Source organism: Cibotium barometz, chromosome 44, assembly GCF_041138505.1.
Source record: "Cibotium barometz isolate CiBa-2024 chromosome 44, ASM4113850v1, whole genome shotgun sequence".
Lineage (NCBI taxonomy): Eukaryota > Viridiplantae > Streptophyta > Polypodiopsida > Cyatheales > Cibotiaceae > Cibotium > Cibotium barometz.
In genome coordinates, this window is record NC_141089.1 from 42,227,341 (window position 1) to 42,240,963 (window position 13,623).

Genomic DNA, 13,623 nt, shown 5'->3' on the forward strand with positions numbered 1-13,623 from the left:
CTTTATTTATGGCCTAGATGTTATCACTCTTGACAAACATAATATATCTAAACAATTGGTAAAGTTAGAAAAGTTGGATGAGGTAAGGCCTTTTGTAGTGGTGGAAATGTGGATAGAGAAGTGCTAAAGGAAGCGTTAATCTGATGCCAATGTGAAGAAAAAAAAGTTTCATGTGGGTGACCTAGTATTGATGTATAACATCAAGAAAAAAAAAAGAAACTGAAACTTCATGGATTGGGACCCTATAAAGTGGCTGAATTCTGCAATAGCGGTGCACTATGTTGAGACCTGGAGACCCTACAAAGTGGCTAAATTCTCCAAGATCATTGCAATGCACTTAGAAACTCTAGAGGGTGCACAAATGGATACTTTCATCAATGGTAGCAAGCTCCACCATTACTAAAATGAGCCCTTAACTCAAGAGCAACTCATGGGATTACATGTGAAAGAAGGAGAGGTTCAAAGGGAAGTCTAAAAAGAGGCCAAAGAAAGACAATTAAAACTTAGACAAAGATGCCAAATGTTGCACATAAATATAGCTAAACTTGTGGGAATTGTGGAAGAAGAGGAATGGGAAGTTAAGCCTATATGATTGTGGTTGCATATGCCAGAGGGTAATAACTTTGTTCGCAAACTAGGTTTCCTAGATTACGGTGCAAGCTACAACCTAATATCTTATGATATTTGGACTTCTCTCAAGAAACCCCATTGCCTTCCATAGCCGCACATGTGTAACAAATTGGTAACCAAATGATGAATCGTATGGGTTTATGCAAAATGGTATTTGACATAGCTAATCACCTCGTAGAAGGAATTTTTTTTTGTAATGCTTCCTAGTGCTCTATCAAAAGATTTTTTGTTGGATAGAAATTAGATGGGCCACTACAAATGCACAGTCGACTAGGATTCTAGATATACTTCATTGAAAGTTTTTGGTCATCAACAAGCAAGTATTCTCCTTTCAGAGGATGAATCTATAAACCTACCTCGATAAAGAAACCCTTTTGGTTGTGCCTACACCCTCTGAGTGTGAAAAACCTTCTAACCTAGCTGCCCTACCACCACTAAAGGCTCCCAAAAATATCTTAGACTCACTAGGATAAAGTCGAACTATGTCTCAAAAACAAACTCACGCAAACAAATCATCACTAGGGCCTCAGTATAAATATATAGTCCTAAGACAACCCTAGGCTCAAAAATCGCAATGTTGGCTACCAGGATAAAGTTGAGCTACTATTTCTCACATAAATAAACCATCATTAGGGCCTTAGTACAAACAACAGTCCTAAGGCAACCCCAAGCTCAAAAAACACAAACAACATTGTAGAGCCCAAAGTTGTCCTCCTAATGATTTAATTAATTAAGGTGTAAAAGCCAACAGACGAATGACCTTAGAAAATTTCCCACAAAGGAAGAAAACCAAAACCAAAAGAAACTATATTTCTAGTAAAAAGAACCCAATGGGAACTTATGAACCAGACTTGAAGCACACACGTTAAGTATGGGTCCCTAAGGACCTTCTCACAGCTCAAGGATATTCTGTTTAGATTCCTTGAAGGAAAACTTGTGACACTCAAACAAACCAAAAATGGCTTCTTTCTAGTAAAAAGAACCCAATGGGAACTTATGAACCAAACTTGAAGCACACACGTTAAGTATGGGTCCCTAAGGACCTTCTCACAGCTCAAGGATATTCTGTTTAGATTCCTTGAAGGAAAACTTGTGACACTCAAACAAACCAAAATGGCTTCACCTTAAGACCCACCTGAGGATGTAACAAACTCCCTTAATTCTAGTAGTGGGAACATCCAGAAATTGCCTATGGTTGTAGAGTCACGTAGTATCTCACCTTGTGAAAATCATCCCTCCATGCTACACAAATGTTATGTCCCATCATGTTGTGTGGACATAATGTGCTAGTGTTAGGGGCCAGCTGTGTTACTCACTGGGGATGCCAAGATCTAGTGAAAGCAATGGCATCATGATAATGAAGTTACCCGACACTCCTAACCTGGGATGACATCAAACAAGCTGTGAAGGAGCGGTATCTTCCCCCATCTCATGAGTCTATCAAGATGCGTGAGTTCTTTAGCCTTAAGCAGCTCAACTTAACTCTAAAAGAGTACTACCCTAAATTCATCAGTCTTTGAAAATATGCCCTACCCATGACTACCTCCCAACAGCAGCAGGTAGCCCGCTTTTGCCAAGGCTTGAATGAACTTTTGTGAACTGGTCTGGAGGCTATATAGTTGGGATTATGGCTTATTTGTGAATAGTTCCCTACTGCTGCTAAGGAGATCTACCTTAGAATTGGGACATCCGTCCCATCTAGTGGTTAGTCCACTAATGGATGGTGCCAGTCGTGATCGCTAGGGGTGCATGGTATGGAACACGCATGCTTTGTGGGCACATGCTTACTGGTTGTGTCGGTGTCTATCTCGGTGGGTGGCTCACTGCTCGCTATGTGTGGTTTGGAGCCTACACAATTGGGTGGCGAACCCCTATATGAATTTCCTTTATTTGTTTGCAATTATAATGGTATGTGGTGTTATAAATCTATGGACAAGAAGTAAGTGGATGTGACATGTAATGTGCAAGGTGCCACGTAATGTACGATATGCGATGTGTAAGGTATGGTGTGTGATATGCATTGTTGATGTGCGAGGTGCAAGGTATGACATGCATGTAATGTGCAATGTGACATGTTGTATCGTGCAATGTATGATGTACGAGAAACACATCATACGTAGTGAAATGGTGTGTGTCGATGTATGAGGTGCAAGGTGCCATGCCACCTGTAATGTTCGTTTTGACATGTGGCATGCACATGTGTAGTGAAATGTTGTGTGTAGTGAATGTTGTGTTTATTCATCCAAGCATAGGGAGGATGCCAAATTCCACTCACCACAACTATGTCAACGTTCTATCAACATTTTAGTTTTCCATAAAATTGAGTTCCATTCTAGTACGAGATCCAACTTGAATAAACAAGCATTTAGAAGATCATCATCAACACCTATGGTGTGTTTCACCATTAGGAATTCGAGACATATGGTTGTTCAAAACATGTTATGATCCCTTCCTTACTCTAATCATAAATTCAAACTCCAAAAGTAAAAGCAACCAATGTGTGATGCATTTATTTGTGCAAGGTTTATTTACAAGATTTAGTAAGGCCTAATGGTATACAAAGGAAAAAAACTTTGAAAGTAAAAGAAACCAGTGTGTGATGTGTCTAGAAGGCCTGATAGACCACAAAGAAAACAAACTCTAAAAGTAAAAGCAACCAATATGTGATGCATTTAGCTATGTAAGGCTTGCTTATAAGATATAATAAGGCCTAATAGTACACAAAGAAAACAAACTTATTGGCCCGTAGAAACTCCACGATAATTTTTTTAAGAATATACCATGGCTAATCCTTCTCTTTCTATGGTGATATAGTTGCTTACTAGAAAAATAAATAGGGTAGTCCAAGTTGTATTCTTTTGGTTGTTCCAACACACACCCAATTGCAAATTTGAAGCATCAATATGTACATGGAAGATTAAGTCCCACTTGGGTGGTCTCAGGATTGGTGCAACTCTAGCTAGTGCATTCTTAAGTTCATCATGCTTAGCATTCTTGGACGTAATGTGTCAAAAACAATTGATTTCATTTCCTCAAGGTCTCCAAGTACTCACAAATCTAAACATCAAACCAAAAACCAAAAAAAAAAAACTTATTTCCCCTCAAAACACATAACCTTATCCACTTCTTAACCTACCACAACACTATTCATAAAAAACCTTCAACTTACCATAAAACTATTCATAGAACAATGGCTAAGGGAAAAATTGCATTTGCATTTGCATTTGGGAGCAGAGGGTCTAAGAAGTGGAAACCACTGCATCTCTTACATGGACTTACACTCCTCTCACTCTCTACTCTCTCTCACACAAAATAGAAAGGAACATGCACTAAGAGTCACTCTAGCTTCTACTCTCAACTCTCTCTCATGCACACATAGACAAGAGCAAGCAAATAACTAGAGAACTCAATTATCTTAAGGGAGATTGTGTCTTTTCATTATGAGAAAATAGTTTATATACAACTGACCTTATTCATACTTGGGTGCCCAAAACTCATAAGTCAACTAAGTGAGCTTGAACATATCCACTTTCTAAAAAAGGTTACAAATTATTGAGTACCTTTTCATGACATTTATTACTAACTCTCCGTGTAACTCTGTGTGGCCATGTTTTAGGTCTCTCTAGAACTCTATCTCAGAAAAGTAGATGCAAGCAACAACGGTTGTGGGGGGAACATACGTTGCCTCCAAGCTTTGGTCTCTTAAAGACATCCAGACTAGTGGTTGTTAGCTCCTCTCCTTTTAGCTCTCTCTTCTAAGTTGTCACCAGGGAAGTTGTTACACCTCTTGTAAGGACTCACACTTCTCTCACTCTTTACTCACTCTCCAAGCTGTCACCAAGGAAGCTATTACACCTCTCCTCCAAGCTATCACCAACAAGGAAGTTGTTGCATATCTCTAAGATGTCAGCAAGGAAGCTATTGCACAAGGACTCACACTCCTCTCACTCTCTAGTCTCTCTCACAAAGAATAGAAAGGATCATGCACGATGATAGTAAGGAAGGAGAATTAATCTATTATACATCCAAAAAAGTTTCTACATCCCAAACACCATTTTACATGGCCTTTAGCCTTGAAACGATAAATGATGAAATGATAATGCCAGTGGAGTATCTAGTGCCAAGTGACAATAACGGAAGTACTGTGGGAAGATGCGTTAACAAAAAATATTGACAAAACAAGGGTAAGAGTTGTCCATGGGATGGTGGTGGAAAATTTGCAATAACAATCTCAAGGACAAGGACATAATGATAGCAACCTCAAGGACAAGTACATAAAGGAAGGAGATTTAGTCCTAATGTATGGTGTTTGAAGTACAGAGCTGAAGTACAAAGGGCATGGTTTTTTTAGAGTCACCAAACTTACTCCACAAGGTTCACCCAAATAGCTAAACAATGAGGATACATTAAGGAAGTACAGTTTTTTACAAAAAGGGCATGAGATGTTACCAACTCTTAGCCCTATGTATTCCCCAAAATGCTAACGTGGCTCTACAAAAAAATGTGGTTGTCATTGGCATACTCATAATCATGCTTTCTATTGTTGTTGTGGTGGTTTTACTCTTAAAAGCCATGATGGCCATCGAGAAAGGCCTGGGATTAGCCTTTCTTTGGAGGAGAGGGAGCTTTTGGCTCCCACAGTATTGCCCCCTCTCCTCCAGGAAAGGCCTTTTCCTACACCTTCTAGGTTGAATACTTCCTCCTTTCATGAAGTGCCTCTTCATGACTTCATCTCCTTGTTACGATGCCTCCTTAAGCTCATTAGAAAATGCTTGCTTGCTTATCTGACTATAGATCTAAAGTTTCAAATTGAGTGTCCTACTTAAGCTCATTAGAAAATGCTTGCTTGCATATCTGATTATAGATTTAAAGTTTCAAATTGAGTGTCCGACTCATATTCAAATTGAGTGTCATACTTAAACTAAGTGAAGATGATGGAAATGTTATGACTATTGTGGCGTGAGAGGCCTAATTTTTGTTGTACATTGTTCACACAAAACATTTTTCATTGAGGGATGGGGGAGTAGCCCAATGGTAAAGCTTCAACTTTAGAAGATGGGCACACGAGTTCAATAATCGGCCTCCCCTTTAAGTCCATTTAAATGGTGACCTATAAAAAATATATTTTCTAAACAATGAGAAAAAGAACAAGGTTAGAGTTAAATTTCCTTTATCAAAATCCAATAACTGGTAAGTTTTACAACTAAAAGTTCTAAATTTGAATGAGTTCTTTTCAAGATAAGGTCAAAGCTTAGTTGGTTTTGAATTTTAGTCAGTTCAAAATACATAAATGGATATTTTTGAGCACTGGGAGAGCGCATTATATTTCCTTTTTATAGATTGTTATTTATTAATTACTATTTAAGAAATTATCGATAAATTATGATTAAGGTCAAAGTTTAGTTAGTTTTTTGAATTTCAACTGGCATAAAATACATCAATAGTCACTTTTTAAAGCATTGGGGGACACATCATATTCCCTTTATAGATTGCTATTTATTTAAGAAAATATAATATATTTATTGATAAATAGCAATCTATGTATTCAATTAATTGTGTGTGTGTGTGTGTGTATATATATATCTATATTTTGTATATTTATATAGATCTATCTATCTATTTATCTATACGTATATTCATATAGATATATATCCATGTATGTATGTATGTGTGTGTGTGTGTGTGTGTGTGTATATATATATATATATATATATATATATATTGGTAGATGCATACATATACATAATACATATTGGTAGATGCATACATCTAGATAGATATCTATGTATACATATACATAATACATATTGGTAGATGCATACATCTAGATAGATATCTATGTATACATATACATAATACATATTGGTAGATGCATACATCTAGATAGATATCTATGTATGTACATACATATAGATAGATACATACATATACATGTAGATAGATGCATACATATACATGTAGGTGGATGCATACATGTACATAAATATATATAGGTAGATGCTCTAGAGACCAAGCTTGAAAAAATTCCATTAAGTAACACATAAATAAGATTAAATCTTGGTAACACATAAATCAGATTAATGCTTGGTAACACATAAATCAGATTAAAGATTGGAATCTCCATACCAAGTTTGATAAAAATTCATTAAGTAACACATAAGTCATACGTTGATCAAGTTACCTGTATGGAAAATTCCCTAACCATCATTAAAAAATGGCTACACCCAATCTTGCTTTTCTGTGAAAGTTATGGGTTGATCAAGTTACCCCTAGAGAAAATCTTTCCCTGAACGCCACTAAAATGGCTCCTACATGCATATATGCCCACGTAACAAAAACCCATACCTATAAAATATAATAGTGCATTTTGAGGTTTTTAAAGTGACAAGAAGGTGATTGAATTCTAATGCACTTATGCGAACATGATGCACAATTGATGTATAACATGTATGTAATGCTTGAAAAACCCGATTTTAATGTATTTCACTAACATAAATTCAAGATCTCCCACTTGCAATTTGACATCGCCTTTATTTTTAAGGGATAAAAATAATACATTCTAGTTATAATCCTAGAATTTATCTAATTTTTAGTTGCTTTTGAGCATCATCTTTATTTTAATTGGTCAGAAAAACAATGCTATATATGCAATGTGCATAGGAAGGACAGTTGTTAGTCTTGTAATATAAGAGCCCCGTCTCACACTCCCCCTTTCACAATTAGAGCGCTTCTCTCCCTTCACCGTCCCACGGATATGTACTTGTCACTATGTGCAACAGAGGAAGCCAAAAAAAGCAACATATTTTTCTTTAATCAGAATGTATTATGAGCAACTAGCGTCTAGATTCATGGAACCCCTTTCATCATCGTGAAAGTAGCTGAAATCTTCATTTTCCATCGCCATTAGCAGTGCTTCGAAAACGCACGAGAGAAAAATGGAAAAGGGCATGTTTGCTTTTTTGAGTAAAGAAAGATGCACTACTAATGGGGCTCTAAAAGCCACCCTCCTTTAATAAAAAATAGAAAAATAGAAAAAAGGAGAGATGGAATAATTATTCAGAGCTTATAAAGAGTTCGTCCCCTTAATATAATACACCATTAATTAATCCCTATTATGTGATTACATGATTTGACGCGCGGTGAATGTTGATGTGTAAACGGATTGAGAGAGAGAGAGAGAGAGGGGCCATGCAGAGGGCCAACACGGAGGAGTTGGTAAAGGGTGCCCATTTTCAGAAAAGAATAGAGAACAGCAAGAAGACATTAAGAAACCTTTAAAAGGCAAGCAAACACAGGGATTGTGGGTTCTCTTGGTTTTCCTGTTGGGTTCTTCCATCTTCATCGCCCTCAGGCTTCTCTTGCCTTTAAAAATAAGCTTTTCAAATGCATTCTTGTGTTGATTTCCCTTAACATATAGCCTTTTCATAACCGCCCAGATCTGCTTTTCTTTTGCCTCTTTCCATTCCCTGCCTTATTTCTTTGTCTACTTTGCTTGATGCCCATTGGATGTGAGATTCCCTCTAATACAAGGGCCCAAGGCGTTTGTGTGTGTGTGTGTGTGTTTTTTTTTTCGGGGGCGGCGGGGGGGTGGGGTGTTTTTTTTAAAATTAGTTTGCAGTGTTAGGGTATCTGCATTTTCTGGGCTGAATAGAAAAAGAAGACGAAGAAAAATGATTTCTGCTGCAACAAGTTTTTATGCATGTCCTTTATTTTCTGGTCACTTCAATGCACCACCTCTATGCACTAAGCATCGTGTGGATACATGCACTTGACTTCTAAGCTGCTGATTTAGATGGTGATTAGCGAGCATGCGAATGGCCAATAATGTTGAACCTCACTGGTGAGCCTACAATGGATTCTGGACTTCACTACAGTGAATGGTGATACTGTTTTTTCGCTTTGCTGAAATCTTCAATGTTTTGAATGGTGAGCCTAATCGGTGATATGTTATGCAATTTGTACTAAGCAATCCAATGATATGAATGGTGAGCCCATAATGTTCATGCTGAAATATGCATAAATGATGATGAATGCCCATCCCTGTCTATTATGCTAGTAGGGGAGCTTGTTATACTCAATGCAGAAAGTTGTATTGGATGAAAGGTGAGCCTGCCATACTCATCTTTATATTGATCTCCTTTGTGAGCCAATGCTGTGATAAGCCTATTGTAAATGGTGAGCTTGTCATGTCCATTGCTGAAATTCATATATGCCCAATGCTGATAATCACCTATGATGAAGGGCGAGCCTATCATGTGGTAAATGGTGAGCTCAAATAGCCACATGGGTGAAACGACTCAAGAAAGCTCTCTAGTAGAAATGGGCGATTCTGAGGGATTTGACAGTTACAGAGTTTTCACACAGGACGAGCAAGACTTTGAATCACAGTACACTGGATGCAAAGAAGAGGACAAATCTTCCACTTTCACAGGTCCCAAGGGGGCATTTGACCATATGGGCTATTCATGCAGCTCCAAAAACACCAAGAAAATGGTTGGAAGCAAACAGATCGGGTTTTGTTTCAAGCGAAAGGCTGGAGGGGAAGATCATGTGATGTATTTTGTGATCCAACCACCTTTTTTGAAGAAGCTGGCTGTGAGTGGCAGTGAGAATTCATCATCTGGCAATGTTTGTGTCTCAGAAAGCCACGAGTTAAAGTCAGGGCAAGCAATTTGTCCGGTAAGATATGGCGGCGTTATAGAAAGTCCAGTTTTGGATTCAGGATGCAGACTGGTTGGAGTTGGTGTATCAGAACAGGGTTGCAAAGCTGACAAGCATTGTTCAGAATCGAGTATACAAACAGCTACTGCAAACGGTTTGGTGAAAGGTAGAGCAGAAGGCAGCAAGAACCTTCTGGGGCACATCGATGACATGGAAGTATCGAATCAAACCTTTCTTACATTGGAAACAAAGCATGGGGTGACCCGAGAAGGAGCATTGTCAATCAAAGGGAGATTACAATGCCTAGTTCAGTTGTTCGAGTGCTCAAACTTCAGGAACGTGTCGAGCTCAGGTAGTATGGCTCCCAGTTCATGCAGGGATTCCTATTTGAGATTCATAGATGGCAGTACGAGCGACCTTGAAGATGAAGAAAAGGATGATGATAAAGACGAGGAAGGTCTTGACAGGAGAAGTGATGAGATGGATGCCAATGAGGATGGTATGACAGAGAGAGAGGGGGACAAGGAGGAGGATAAAGGTGAAGTTGTTAAAGAGAACGAGAAGGATGAAGTGAAAGAGGTCGAGAAAGAGGAAAAGGAAGAAGAAAATGAAGACAAAGAAGAAGGTGAAGGTGACGGCGAAGGGGAAGAGGAAGACGAAGATAAAGATGAAGAGGAGGAGGAGGAGGAGGAGGAGGAGGAGGAAAAGGAAGAGGATGACAGTGAAGTTCATTCTGCTGTATGCACTTTGTCTGTTCCGCCATTGAAGCAAATTTGTGATTCTGGTGTAATATCCGAATGCAGAAGCCAGCAATCTGATGATATGTATCACGGTCATCAAGAGGGGATCTCTTCTGAAAATTTTGGAGGCAAAATCTTTGTGTCCACCAATGAATGTTCAAAACGTTCATCATCATCATCAAGGGGTCACAATATCGATCAGGAAACTGATGTCGACGTAGGTACATCTGCTTATTCTGTTTGCCAGCGCCCATTGTCCGATGGCAGACTGCATGAAAGCCCTTGCTTGCAGTCAGTGGTTGTCGATGCAAGTGGGCAAACTTCCTCGGATACCTCTAGAGATCTTTATACTGATGGGAGTGCTTATTATAGCAGGCAACAAACACCCCCATATGGAAGTCCTTGCATGCATCCAGTTGTAGATGCAGGCTGGCAAACATCATCAGATATATCTAGAGACCTCTATACTGATGGGAGTGCATCTCACAACCGACTGCAAACGCCTCATTCAAGCCCACCTTTGCATCCACTAGCAGTCGATAGGGGTCAGCAGACATCATCAGATGCCTCTGGAGACTTTTGTGTGTCGCCCAAGCAGCTGCCTCAGCCTGGCGGAATAAAGCTAAGAATCAAATTGCCAAAAGAAGAAATTGCCAAAGAAGAAGCACTGATCACTGTCGATAGTAATTCTAAAGAAACTACTGTCAAACAGTTACCTGGCACTGCCAAGGCGCTCTTGTCATCGGGTTTGCTTGAAGGATGCCGGGTGTACTATCAATACAGGGGAAGCGGAGTAAGTGCAGATCAACAAAAAACACCTAAAAGCATTGTGGAATGGCTATTTGTTTTTGAAGTAAGCTGATCATTCAAGTGGATTTTTGATTAGATTATGCTTACGGGAGTGGTTAAAGATGGTGGGATTTTGTGCGACTGCAGAGCTTGCAAAGGCAGAACTGTAGGTTTTGCATGGTCTCAGGAGACCTATTTACATGTCTTTTTCTTGTTATTTGAGTTGTGGAAAGGGTTACCACTATTTGTCCCTTATTGGCATTCTTTCTTTGTTTTTCTGGTGAAGATTGTCAACGTGTCCAGCTTCGAAAAGCATGCGGGAAGCAATGCACGGCATCCAAGTGATTACATTTTTCTCGAAAACGGCAAGTCATTGCATGAGATTATCAAAACTGGCTGGCAAACTAGTCAAGGAATGTTTGTAGGGACGGTTCGCAAGGCCATGATCCATGCTGAAGAGGGGATCGAAAGGAGCAGTTCACGAAGTGGCAGCAGTCGGAGTGGTGGTGCTCATCGCAAGAAAGTTCTCTCTCTAAATGCAGGTCATTACTCAAGCTCGTTCCCTTTTTACTAGAAGGTGGTCCTAGTACTTACTCTTTAATTTCTCTGCACGGTCTGTGTTTGGGCACAAGTTCATCTGTGTTGCTTGGCTGTCTTCAGAATCATTGGTGGGTGTTGGCTACCATCAGCGCAGGTCAGATTCCAACTCCTCAAGGAGCCTACAAACACCACAGTCATCTCTAACAAGGTACATGCATTGATTATTGGCTGAAACTGTCACACGCCTTGTGGTGGGACCAGTTCGATACGCATCTGCAGTTTTTGCTTTTCTAACATGTCTTTTCCGAGGATAAGGTTGAGGTTTTCTCATATCCAGTAGATTTCACACATGGGACTTGTTGAGAGCAAGCTTTTCTTTTTTTGGATTATGTGTAGGGGTATAATTTATTATTTAACTATGAAATCATTTCAGAGATGGGAGCCGGCACAAGATGCTTTTCTTGCCTGGAGGCTTACCAGATGGGACCGAGGTTGCATATTATGTCAAAGGACAGGTTTAAGCTACTACCGGAATTGCCCTTAATGTTTCAAGGGAAAGTTTTAGGGATCTGCAACATATTTTAGGAGCTTTATGATGAGGTGTGATGTTTGAATTCACTAGGTCTTATGAAGGCTTGCCTTTTTTTATTTGCAGTGTTTTTTAACTGGCACAAAGAAGGGCCATGGAATCTGCTGTGGCTGCTGTAATGAAGTGGTGAGCTTTGCTCCAGTTGTTAGCTAGTTGGCTGTCATTGTTTTGCAGCAATTGCTGTGCCTTCCTGTTGATAGATCTGTTTGATGTGCACTTCACTTCGCAGGTCAGTTGTTCGCAATTTGAAGCTCATGCTGGGTGGGCATCCCGACGAAATGCGTAAGACTTTGTCCCTCCTCTTGTTTTGTAGGGGACATATTTTTAAACGTTGTCCACATAAACTCTTCAGTTCTGTGTGGCCTCAGGTATATCAGCATGTTTCTATCCAATGGGCAGTCTTTGCATGAGTTTGCACTAGCTCTTGCAGCTAAGGATCAAAAATCGACAGACATCAACAGTTCCTGCCGAGACAACGATGATTACTGTGCTGAATGTGGGGATGGTGGGGATCTTGTTCTTTGTGATACATGTCCTGGGGCTTACCATGCAGGTAATTTAATCTTATGGACTCATGATCCAGCCTCCCTTTTCGAAAAGTGAAATGCCTTTGGCTGGCAACGTTGCCATATACGGTTTGATGGCTTTAGTAGTAAATACTGTATTTGAGCACTCTCGTAATGGGAGACATGATGAATGCTATCCCCTGCCAAGCCCACTCAGCCTTTATGCATCCCCATATGCAATGTTAAATTGATTCTGGCCACCTGATTGACTAATAGCTTGGTGCCATGTCGCTTTCAATCAGAAGAAGAGAGCGACCTCTTGGCTTCTGCCAGAGCTCAGTTTCTAGAAAGAAACTCTGTATAGCTCTCGTCACATTATTGTTAGCGCTTTCAATTCTGAGGGAGCTTGGATAAGGACCACCTGTTTTTTTGGGGGGCTAAAAGTAACAAACTTAAATTCCTGATGCAGTTTCTTCCGAAGAGTGTTTGTTTTTGGGTGCTGTAGCATGTGTTGCAACTTCAAGTGAAGTTATGCTGTTGTTTGCAGAATGTGTCGGGCTTTGTAGCATTCCTGCAGGTGACTGGTGCTGTCCTCATTGTGAAGACAAAAAGCAACAGCCATGGAAGAAGAGTGCAAGAGGGAGTGGAAGGGTGCATAACATGTTGACCAGAGAGAAGCTTTTACAACGGTGCCAGCGTGTTGTCAAAGCATCCCGAAACACGATAGGGGGCTGTGTATTTTGCAGGTAATCTCTTTACCTGCTTCTGGGGGCTAACGGCATCTTGACATGCATGTTGAACTGTTATTATGATTTGCATCAAGCAGCAGCATTCAATGTGGTTAGTTTTTTGAAAACTAATTTATGTAAATGCAAAATGCACTGCAGCCTTTAGGTGATTAACCTGGACATATATGTGATGTAGGAATGGTGATTTTCTAAAATCAGGTTTTGGTGCAAAGACCATCATGCTATGTGATCAAGTAAGTGTTCATATTGTGGACCTTGCATGTCGGCTAGGGTCGAATGATTGTGTTATCTATCAATCTAATGGCAATTATTTGCAGTGTGAGAGAGAGTACCATGTGGGCTGCATGAAGGAGAACGGTGTTGCAGACTTGCAGGTATTTGCTTTTTATTAATTTCTGCATATAAATGTTTTCTATGTA

At 39.7% G+C, this 13,623-nt stretch overlaps 1 protein-coding gene across 7 annotated transcripts in view; it reads left to right on the top strand.

The window, feature by feature from the left end:
- Positions 1-8,744: 8,744 nt before the first annotated feature.
- The window catches only part of LOC147613305 (uncharacterized), a 30,655-nt gene continuing 25,776 nt past the window's right edge, over positions 8,745-13,623 (top strand). For all 7 annotated transcript variants that reach the window (XR_015263397.1, XR_015263396.1, XR_015263398.1 and 4 more), the window contains exons 1-11: positions 8,745-10,824; positions 10,918-10,986; positions 11,107-11,362; positions 11,481-11,568; positions 11,794-11,875; positions 12,016-12,075; positions 12,179-12,231; positions 12,318-12,502; positions 13,003-13,201; positions 13,380-13,437; positions 13,522-13,578. Coding sequence is in view for 1 of the 7 variants with exons in the window: in XM_086782588.1 (XP_086638714.1) it covers positions 8,893-10,824; positions 10,918-10,986; positions 11,107-11,362; positions 11,481-11,568; positions 11,794-11,875; positions 12,016-12,075; positions 12,179-12,231; positions 12,318-12,502; positions 13,003-13,201; positions 13,380-13,437; positions 13,522-13,578 (3,039 nt within the window). In the remaining 6 variants the exon portion in view is untranslated. The remainder of the gene's footprint in view (positions 10,825-10,917; positions 10,987-11,106; positions 11,363-11,480; positions 11,569-11,793; positions 11,876-12,015; positions 12,076-12,178; positions 12,232-12,317; positions 12,503-13,002; positions 13,202-13,379; positions 13,438-13,521; positions 13,579-13,623) is intronic.